We start from the raw sequence: 11723 nt of genomic DNA, 5'->3' as shown, positions 1-11723 counted from the left end.
GGGTAATATAATACTATGTTGTATTTTTTTTGTACATTTTCAAGTTACTTATTTGTATTTGTAATACTTTTATAAACGATTGAGTTGAGTGAAATATTGTGTTACATTACTACAATCATTATGCATTTTAAATTAATGCAATATTAAGTGTTTTAATTATCTGCATCCTTGCTTGCTGCATCCTTGCACACATATTTTTGCTATTATCTTGTTTAGAACTTATTAAAACAGCATAATGCATCGTTTCAGTTAATCAATTAACTCTGTCTTTACAGAAGCTTGGTCTCACCAGGAAGAACCTTCTCAGCTCCATCTTGTGGACTAAAAAAAACACTGCACCCTGTGTGTTAGCCCACCTCTGGTCAGTTCCAGGATTTTTGTATTAATATTACTTTTTTAACACAAAATTAAGCCCACTGTTCTTTTAATGTCATTAAAATGTAGAATGTAATTTTGACTGATGCAGGTTCTGTCTCACTCACCGCCCGTGTATTGGGTGTCCGTGGAAGGTGGCAGACTGGGGCAGCTGGACTGGGTACGGCGTGTCGCCCTGGAAGGACTGTGGCTGGTGTTTGAGAGGCGGGTGCGGGTGGGACCCGTGCAGGGAGGCGGTGGTGCGTCTGCGCTGGGACGGCGCCACCTCCTGGGCTTTCCCTGCGCTGACGCTGGTCTGGCCCAGAGCGTTGCGTAGATACCAGTCCCTCAGGCCCTCCAGTGCCAGGGCCTTGTGGAGATTGCGGGTGGACTCGTCCGGGGCGGGGCCTGCAGGGGGCTCTGCGCTGTAGTGGGGGGGTCTGAGGGGTGGCTGGTACTGCCCCAGTGTCTGGTCAGCATGGCTGTAATGCCCCATACCTGAAGTCCTGTTGGTCGTAGACGTCTCGCCGTAGGCTGTAATCACGACAGTGTCCTGCTGGTGCTGCTGGAGGGGAATGAACGGTCCGCAGGATTTGGTACGAGACACTTTGACCCGCCGAGGCTCGCCTGGTTTTCCTCGCAGCATCAGAGGGCTGTAGGCTGGAGGTCCTGAGCCCAGGATGAGGGCCTGGGACTGGGGGAAGCCGTTCACGTAGGGCGGGGGGGCTCCTGAGGGGGGTTCGGGCCAGGCCCGGCCTTTAACACTGTTCTGAGCTTGAAGTCTCTGCTGAAGAAGCTGCTGTTGTTGGGCTTGCTGCATCTTCTGCTGCTTTCCCCAAACATAATCCAGCAGAATCTCACTGTAGCCTCCACTGGGGCCATTAACCCCGCGCCCACCTGAAACCGAACGGACCCGGGACAGCTCGGCGTGCCCGTTCACCTGCCGCTCAGGGCTGTCTCGCTGTGCCTGTTTCAGACGTCCGTCCTGCAGAGCCTCTGAACTTTTATACGGCCCGTTTCGGGCAGGCAGACCCAACCTTTGACCTCCTTCATCGACTCCGGGGTTGGTATTACGATCCAGCAGCGCCTCTGAGCTGTTGCTTCGGCGAGTCTGGGCGCTGTAAGAGCAGCCATTCTGCTCGTAGGACGCTGGGGAAGACCCCTCCTGAGATGGGACGGGCACCGGCTGAGGCACCTCTGGATTGTCTGACCACTGCTTTGTTCCTGTAGAGCCGCTGGAGGATTCAGACCTGGGGAGATTAATTTTAAATTAAAGAAAAAAAATATATATATGCAAATGAAGACTATAAAATAGCTTTTATAATACTGCTATTCTGCTATTATTGAATACCAGAATATTGTTTGCAGGTTTTATTTTTTTTACATTTCTTTTAGCTTTGCATGAATAAAATAGTCTAAATATCTTTTCTCTTTTTTTAAGAGATATTTTAAGCAAATAAAATGAAAAACTAATTTTTTTTATGTAACATATTTAACCTTACAGCAGATATACCAAAATGCCCAATATAGTTCTTAATATATTTGACAATTTTCAGCTGAGTAAAATTTGTTCCTAAATATTTAGTAAAAATTGAGCATTTAATCTATATTAGCAAAATCCTTGGCTGACAGAGTGGTGCTATATAAGGTCATGTGAGGTAAAGTAAGCTGTAATGATCAGTGTATGGAGTAATAATAGAGCTCTATTTTATTCCTCCTCCTCTCAGCGCTGCAGAATAATACACTGGTCTGTGTGTGTAATTGAATTCAGTAGGAAATAAAGAGGCTGAACGAAGCACATTTTTGATGCAAGCATCACATCCATTAGTGCATTACCAGTTCATTTAGGACGGGTAACTCAATCCAAACATTTACGCCATTATCAATTCTAGAGTCATTATCTATTATCCAGCTCATTACCCAGAACACAGGAGCAGAGCTGTAGAAGCCCGGGGGACGTATATGTGAAATGATGCATTAATGTGGAGTTATTAGGCTGTACAGTAAAAATGACAACTGTATTTAATTTACTCGGTTTTGAGTGAGCTCATTAACGTTCACTTCTGCTGTGTTTATAGTGACTGAATTTCACAAAAAATTATCAGAATTAAAAAGAACTCATTTTAAAATGAAAACTGTGGTCAGGGAGGGTCTGGGGGGGGGGGGGGGGGGTGTTACCTGATATGAACGCCGTTGGGGCCGTTGCGGGTCAGCAGGGGAGTTGCAGGAACGCTCCGCCCCTCCAGATTAGACATACTCCTCGGGAGAGAACGACTCGGACTACAGGAGAAGAACCATTTCACTCACTTAACATATACTTTATATCATACAGTGCAGATAGGCAGATACACAGATAGACAGATACATAGACAGCTAGACAGATGCACAGATAAATAGATAGATAGAAAGACAGATAGATACACAGACAGACACACAGACAGACAGATACACAGTGAGGCAGACATACACACACAGATCACAGTAAAACAGATACACAGACAGACAGAAACACAGACAGACAGATACACAGACAGTCAGATACCTAGACAGACAGAAACACAGATAGACATACACAGACAGATACACAGACAGACAGATACACAAACAGACCGATAGACAGATACACAGACAGACAGAAATGCATATACACAGACAGATAGATACACAGACAGAAGGACAGATAAACAGACAAATACACAGATACACAGACAGACACACAGATTGACAGATACATAGACAGACATATGCACAAACAGACAGATATGCAGATACACAGACAGATAGACAGACAGACAGAAAGACAGATAGATAGATAGATAGATAGATAGATAGATAGATAGATAGATAGATAGATAGATAGATAGATAGATAGATAGATAGATAGATAGATAGATAAATGCACAGACAGACAGACTGATAGACAAACGGAGAGACAGATAGACAGACAGATAGATAGACACTCAAGATACACAGACAGTCATATGCACAGTTTGAGATATAGAAAGAAACACAAATATATAGACACGCAGATAGGTAGATAAACAGACAGACAAACAGATGTACAGACAGACAGACAGAAAGCCACTCAAGATACACAGACAGACATATGCACAGATTGAGATATAGAAAGATACACAGATGTACAGACAGACAGACAGACATGTACCTGGCTGAACTGGCCACTGAGTTGCGGCGTACTCTCATTTCGTAGTAGATCTCCACTGGGGAGAGTTTACGACAGAACCTGCTGTCCGGGCTCCCCGGGGCCAGCCGGGGTCGAGAGGGGGACTGACCATCAGAGGTGTCCTCTGTAGAGAGAGGGACAGACAATAAAATGAGTGTGTGAGAGAGAGAGAGAGAGAGAGAGAGAGAGAGAGAGAGAGAGAGAGAGAGAGAAAGAGAGAGACACTGAGTGTAGGTACCAGATCAGTCCACAAACCACACAAACACACCAGTATAACTCACCATTCTCCTGACTGGTGGAGTCTGAGGTAGAGCTGCTCTCTGACTTCACTGTGTTGTCTATAACACAAACAACAATACATTATATAATAATACCCACAGCTGCATTAACAAAGCTTCACCTGAGGATGCTTTTAAAGTTCTTTACATTTTTTAGATTGACTGACCTTCATTTCTTTAAGTATTTTTTCTATGTTTAGTTGAGTAGTTCTTGTTTCTCATAATATGGATTAAATTATTATTAATAATTTCACTGTAAACCTGTAACTCTACCTCTTCACAACTTTACAACAGATGCTCTCAAACACTTTAATACATATAGTAAAAATGTAGAGAGCATTTACTTCAACCAACAAACCTACCAGACCACTGCAGGAATATTTGTATTAGAACACTGATGCCAACAATTATAATATTTTGTCTCCTCCCAACTTAGAAAGACTGCTGCTATCAATTTAAAATACCGAAATTGTAGGGACTGCTGCTGTAAACTTTTTAAACCATTGTTTTTACATTTGCATTATTTAAAAAAAAGCCTAAATGTATTTTTATTGCATTAAAAAAAAAAGCAATGACAAAACTACAATTTATAAATATAATTATATATAAGTATGTTTATGTATTAGAAGTGGGACAAAGTATCAATATCATGATATATTGCATGGTTTTTGTTTGCAATACATTATCAATACATGGCGTAAATATTGGATATTTTTTCGTGCAACATGAGCAAACACTCTAAACTCCCCAGTCTAGACTCGCCCTGCAATTTGACTTACTGAAGATACTGCTTCATTAGTCCACATGGTGGCGCTAATAAAGAAATTAATTAATAGTATAAACCTGCAGTAAAGAATAGTGGTTGTTAAATTGTGTGAAACTTAAACACCAATAAATCTATAGTTGCTGTTTTTTTTTACTTATTTAGGATTATTTAAATCCTCGTCAGTAACACAGATGCTGTGAAGTATCAGGAATAGAAAAATGTCTTATATATATATTGAGTACCGCAGAACCACAGTATTGTGATAATATGTTATTGTGTGATTCCCTGTGATCCCCGGCCTAGTCTGTATGTGTGTGTATGTGTGTGTAATTCTATGTCATAATAGTCTAATAATAATATAAGGAAACAGTGAAGTTACTCAACACTTCCTCCTCTACTGTACATTGTGGTTTCCTTTCTGAAGGTAGACCTTTGGCTCTAAATTGTGTGTGTGAGAGAGAGAGAGAGAGAGAGAGAGAGAGAGAGAGAGAAAGAACCTTTTCTGCCTAATTTAATTTTCCATAAACACACACACACACTCTTCCATACGTTCCCACGGTTCCGAGCTGGCTTCTCTACCTGTGTGGGGCTAAAGTGGTCTGACCCATGCTAAACTGTGATCTGACCCTTCCCTCTCTCACTGTATCTCTCTCTCTCTCACACACACACACACACATACACACAGTAGAGCCAAGTCTAATCTCTGTTAGCTTAACTCGGACTCTTCATTGAGAGAGAGTGGAGATCAAAGCTAAGCCAGTCTGGAGCCGAGCCCAAGAGCAGCCAGCCGTTTCACTGCAGTCTGACAGCTGCTCTAGGGTCAGTCGTACAGTGTGTGTGTGTGTGTCTGTCCTGTGTGTGTGTGTGTGTACAAGCTTTAAGGCATCTCCCAGGAGCTGTTTACTTGCTTGAACAGTCAGAGAAAACAATAGATCCAAGGCCTTGCATGATGTTACATAACAGTGTTCCAAGTTCCTGTTATGTCTTTGTTTGTGCAGTTAGGAGGAGGTGAATGGGGGCAGAGTAACACTTCTGGTTTGGACAGCCCTGAATGTGAATTTCACAATACAGAGATAAAAATGTGCTGATCTACTGGCTAAAAAACAGCAGAGTTAATGCATATTAGACCTGTTCAATACAGTATATTGCAATAATCACATCAAAGGATGTGCCAGGTCATATAAGGCAAATTATTGTGAATTATCATGACATCATCATAATCTAAAACAAATCTTACTATTTACATTTTTTTAACTACAATATTTAAGGACAAAGAGGGCATTATCAATATAATTGATTGATATTAACATCATATATATATTGATCATTGCTATCTATGGAATTCTTGAATTATTTTATTAATACCACAATATTTATTACAGAACAAAAAAATGCTATGTTAGTTTCGTTCACATCCAAACAATTTGTGAGAATTACAATGACTCACAATATATCACAATACACAGCTTTCCCTCTGAGGTGTCACTTCATGATCAACATACAGCTCTCAAATTACTGCTGTCCGAAGACTTTTAGCATGTTATTATATAATACACATAATACAGTAGTTTCATTTAATAATTGTTGCTGATCCACATCACTTCAATAAGTTTGTCAGAATTGAGCTCACCAGTGTGGCATCCTCTGTGTACCGTCCTCTTGCCGTGAGACGGCTGCTGCTCTGTGTCCGTGTGCCTGCGGAGGGCGCCGCTGAACAGAGGCTTCTTCGTCTTCCTCTGAGATGCATCTTCCTCCTTAATCAACACAAACCAGTCAGAGGTCTGAACAACACTAATGCTCACAAAGTACACATTTAAACACATATTTATTTTATAGTTTTATTTTTATTTATGTTTACCCCAGGACAATAATATATAATATATATATATATATATATATATATATATATATATATGATACATATAATATAGAGCCCTAGTTTAGCGACTTATAGCCATCAACTGAGCACTGTGCAGGTTGATTAGGGCATGTCACTGGGACTTTGCTATCGTAACGACAAGAAAAGTACACCTTGCATGGCTCAAAATGAACAAAAGGTATATACTAATTCTCTTACTTAATCATAGGTGTGTTTTGGGCGAAACATGAAATAAACCAGTGGGTCAAGCCAGGTGCGCTCTGACTTACTGCTTTTTGCATATTGCTATTTATACGGTGCAGCTACCTGAATAAATCTAATGCTTTTTAGCAGAGGAAACTGACCTGCTTATTCATGCTGTGAAGGTGAACAAACAGTTGATTTAACATCACTCAACCACTAAATGTTTAAAAATCCACTTACCTCACTTTTCGGATGGTGTTTGGAGCCATTGCGGGCCAAGCCAACCCTGCGCCGCACATGCGGGGGCTTTTCTCCCACCTCCAGAGGAAACTCAGTTGGAACCTCTCCAGTCAGTTCCTGTGGGATTGGCCAAAGCAAAACAAATATGTCATACAACACAATACTTCACGTAATGGTGGACAAAAGTATTGAGACACTTATTGGGACGCTAATCCATAATTTCTTCTAAAAACAAGACTAATACTTTTTTAGGCTTTTTTTTTTACCAGATTTGTTTTGCATTGCTGTGACAGTTTGATTTCATTTGTCAGTTTCCATTTATTTACAGTAAGATTTTGTCTAAGGGTGAAGTTTCTCCAGCATTAAGGCTGGGTGCAGCAGCATTAGCGTTAGTATTAGCTGCTAACCGCAGCTTTAGCAGAACGTAAAAAAACTATATGATGAAAAAAAAGTATGATGTTTTGAGCCCAGCGACAGTAAACAGTCAGTAAAGGCTGATATTATGGGGTATTATGTGTGATGATTTGCACCCTGCTGAGGGTCTGGAGGAAAGACAGTGGGATTCCAGCACTTATGGCCAGTTATTCAGCTCTCACAGCGCGGGTGTTAGCCATAGACAGCAGGCCACAGCACGAGAGTGTGTATCAGTGTCCGATCGCTTCAGGGCTTAGGAGTGTGGTAATGAGCTGTGTGTGTGTTTGTGTGTGTGTGTGTGTGTGTGTGACAGTAGCCTCCTCTTCAGGACACTGTGGTGCATCCTGACTAAAAAAAAATAGTGTTCTATATTAGTGTGTGTGTGTGTGAGAGAGAGAGAGACCGTTATGAGAAACTTAACCCATCAAATATTGTTTCTATGCATGTATTTGCGTATATTTATGTGTGTATTTGTATGTGTGTGTGTGTGTGTTTGATACTTACAGCCTCCTGCATACACACTCGTCTGAGTTCAGCCAGGCGGGTGCTGAGTAAAGCCTGAAGACCCCTGCGCCTCTCCTGCAGCTCCACCATCCGCTCGGCTTGCTGCTTACTGTCCATACAGCCCTGCAGCTCTACACACACATACACACGTTTGTTTTTATGCCACTGTAAGTATGTCATGTAACTAGCATAACATTATGACCTTGCTTCTACAGCAATTATCCCTTTTTTCAGCACAATTGATCATATAGAAACATGTTTTAATTATGTTATAATGTGTCACTGCTACTTTATTATTATCCTACTTTCATCCCTGATATTTCGTCAATGGTCAGGACCCCAAAAGAGAGAAAACCACCACAGAGGAGCTATTTTTATTATAATTATTTGGGTGGTGGGCCATTATTCTCAGCACTGCAGTGATTAGCACTGATTAGCATGGTGGTGGTGTAGAGGTGTTAGTGTGTGTTGTGCTGGTCCGAGTGGATCAGACACTGCAGCAGTGCTGCTGGAGTTTTTAAACACCACACTGTCACTACTGGGATCATAATAGTCCACCAACAGCTTTCTGTTTGGTCCTGACCATTGAAGAACAGGGTGAAAGTGAAAGGAGGATAATAGTAATAAAGTACGCAGAGAAACAGGAGATTCAGGACTACAGTCTATAATTATAAAGGTACAAAGTGCTCCTAGATGCTCGTTGGAGCTGAAAAACTCAAAACTGAGGAGGAAGTCATATTGTTATGCTGCATGACCTGTGCAAACATTTGGACATCTTATTACCAAGCTGACGCACTCACCAGGTCCAGTGATCAGGTGACCTTTGACCTCCATGTCATGTGTCGCCTGTGTGACCCTGCTGCCTGCTGATCGTGAGTTCACCTACACGGAGAAAGGAGAGAAAGAGAGAAATATATACAAGTTCCACATTTCACATATCATAAATGTGCTCTAGCTGAAGCATCACTGTGCTGAAGACTCTTACCTATTGTTCTCTCTCTCTATATTATAATATAGACATTATAAAACTGTAAAAATGTCTGGTCTGAATCTAGTCTGCCAGGCCTAAATCACACTACACTATTACTACTGTCTCCCTCCCAAAAATACAGGGAATACCATTGTTTAAAAAAAAAGTCCTGATCGATTATTTAGCTTGTTTATTTAAGAAAAGATACATGTTTAAATGGAAATCGTTTATATGGATATTTAGTAAAACTAGGATGTTTCCTTTTTTTGTACTGCATCCATAAAGTGTCAGATCAGGACTCGGTATCGACAGATACTTAAAATTAAATGACTCAAACTGCGATTTGGGGGGGGGGTGGGGGTTGGGGGGTTGATTAGGATGTGCCTAATTATAAATGTGTTTAAGTTCCTCTGTAAAAGTGTAGCCTAAGAAACACTGAATGTGGAAGTATAATTTAGTACATAATGTGACAAACTAATTTCTGTCAATATGATCATTAAAAATAATTTATAAAAACAAGTATTTTTAAATATCTAGTCAACTAGAGAAAAATACAACAAAAAAGTTGTGCAACCCCTAGTATGTGTGTGTGTGTGTGTGTTTCTTACCTTGCGGCTGTGCTCATACGTGCTGCTGTGTGTTGGGCCTGTGGCCATGCAGCACCTCTAGTACCGGGGCTGCAGTAATCCGACAGGCCTGAGGGGGGAGCCACTGTGCTGCTGGTGATGATTCCTCTGCAAACTCAATGCCCTGCAAACACACACACACACACATCAAAGACCACGATGAGTAACAGAGTTACAGAGCCATCCCACACATGAGGGTTCTGGCTGAGAGTCTGAAGGTTCTGAAGTAGAGGTCTGCACTCCCGCGGGAGTCCCGCGGGACCCGCGGGACCCGTCAGAATATGTTGCGGCGCGGGACAAAACTGAATTGTTATTGGCGGGAGCGGTAATTTAATCAATACAGGCCATGCGGGAGCGGGACCACATTAACATGTGGTCCCGCTCCCGCAAATTGATAAATAGTTAAGAAAATTATAATAATCACGCTATGATTCCCATGCAAGCAACAAAAAAACACAAGAAAAATCTCTCGGAGGATGGACACACACACACACATTTTCAGCATCTCCAGCAGGCGTGTGCAGAGGAGGGGGGGGGGGGGGGAGGGGGGTGTGTAATTTAAAGGACGACATTTACTATACTGGTGCAAAATAATAATAATAATAATAATAATAATAACAATAATAATAATAATAATAACAATAACATTGTTATTGTTATTATTATTATTGTTATTATTATTATTATTAATAATAATAATACAAATATTAATTAAACTAATTGAATTAAATTTTATATATTTTTACATTTATTATTTTATATAATATAGATCCACTTCTAATCCACTTCTAGGATTCTTGATGCACCTGATGGCATGTGTTTGGACTGCGAACTGAATTGCTGTTTTAATAAATACATATGTAAATTTGAAGCACTAAATGTAATTAATTCAATTCATATTAGGACTGCGGGACGGGAGCGGCGGGAATGTGTATGTGGCGGGCGGGAGCGGGATTAAAAGAAGTGATTTTTTTGCGGGAGCGGGCGGGAGCGGGACAAAAAGACGCGGGAGCGGGCGGGAGCGGGTTTAAAAAAACAGTCCCGCGCAGACCTCTATTCTGAAGGAAGGCTGAATAAAACATAAGTGTGTCTGATACAGTTACACACACACACACACACATGAGATAGCTCAGCTGTGAGGTTATCAGGGCTACTGGTTCAGCTGCACCGTAACTGTAAACAAAGATTACACACAGCCAGGTGCAGCAGCATGCAACAGCTGTGTGTGTGGCGTTACATGCTGTTTGAGAGAACAGGATTTTACTGCTTACAGACACTGTGTGAAAAACATATTTTTCCCACTAAAAGGTGCACTTAAAATCCTTCTTTTCCGCCTTATATACAATGTGGTGCGCCTTATGTAGAAATTTAACCAGTCAGGTTGTGAGGAGCAGTAAAGCTAAACCGCTAAATTGCAGCATTATAAGAGTGAGTTTTCAGTGAAGTTTCTCCAGCACCGAGGCTGGAGCAGTATTAGCATTAGCCGCTATCGCAGCACTAGCTCTTTCAACGTTCAGGTGTAAATATATTGAACTGTATTCCTCATGTTTACTATGTTAAAACAAGCTATGTGGAACGAACCGCTAGCTGATAGCATCCTCATTTACCAAAACACTCAGGGTTCCTCAGTGCAGTGCTGTCGGACGGCGTTTACTAGCGCTAAGCGCTGCAGCTAGCGCTGCTGCTAACTGCTATAAATATTATCAAGCTTATAAAGCTGTTATAAAGCTTCTTTACTAGTTATTTTGGTGAGTTTTTCTCAAGCAATTCTGTGAAAGAGTCCTGTGTCCTGTAAATGAGTTTTTGGGGTCAGGGTTTCTCTCTCTCAGTATTGTTTGTGTGGGTCAGTGTGAACCTCCCATTTCTGCTTCCCTCACTGGCTTCCTCCTTTACGAGCCATTTCCTGTCCTCAGAGCTCCACTTCCTGCCCGCTGTTCCCACAGACACATGGCTGGTGATGAATGAGGGTGGATGGATGTTTATGGCTCTGGTGCAGATCCAGCACTTGTTTAGAAAGTGAAAATAAAGCTCACGACTCTTATTAGGGTCTTAACACCACTATCACTTACTTATAAATGCCCTAACACCTATGGTGCTACTGATTATTTTGAGAATTATTATGATAGTTTATGAACTACAGTGTGTTTATAATATCATACACTGATTAGCCATAACTTTAAAACCAACTTCCTAATAGGTAAAGGCCCTCCTCTAAACACAGACTCAACAAGACCTCTGAAGCCCTTTGTCCTGTGAGATTTAGCACCAAGACACCAATTCCAATTAATGCATTCAGCTACTGCTACACTATTTTACAGACTTTAA

General features: G+C 41.3%; 1 protein-coding gene across 2 annotated transcripts in view; it reads right to left on the bottom strand.

Moving 5' to 3' along the window:
• The window catches only part of ccdc120a (coiled-coil domain containing 120a), an 84874-nt gene that overhangs the window by 10166 nt on the left and 62985 nt on the right, over nt 1-11723 (bottom strand). For both annotated transcript variants that reach the window (XM_007245825.4, XM_022670891.2), the window contains exons 2-10: nt 9381-9522; nt 8603-8684; nt 7803-7933; nt 6885-7001; nt 6213-6336; nt 3820-3876; nt 3521-3662; nt 2533-2634; nt 483-1604 (exon numbers count right to left, since the gene is read on the bottom strand). In XM_007245825.4, the coding sequence (XP_007245887.2) occupies nt 483-1604; nt 2533-2634; nt 3521-3662; nt 3820-3876; nt 6213-6336; nt 6885-7001; nt 7803-7933; nt 8603-8684; nt 9381-9428 (1925 nt within the window). In that variant the 5' untranslated portion in view covers nt 9429-9522. The remainder of the gene's footprint in view (nt 1-482; nt 1605-2532; nt 2635-3520; nt 3663-3819; nt 3877-6212; nt 6337-6884; nt 7002-7802; nt 7934-8602; nt 8685-9380; nt 9523-11723) is intronic.

The sequence above is a fragment of the Astyanax mexicanus genome, chromosome 12, assembly GCF_023375975.1.
Source record: "Astyanax mexicanus isolate ESR-SI-001 chromosome 12, AstMex3_surface, whole genome shotgun sequence".
NCBI lineage: Eukaryota > Metazoa > Chordata > Actinopteri > Characiformes > Acestrorhamphidae > Astyanax > Astyanax mexicanus.
The sequence above is the reverse complement of the archived record's forward strand: the minus strand, read 5'-3'. Positions and strand labels throughout refer to the sequence as shown.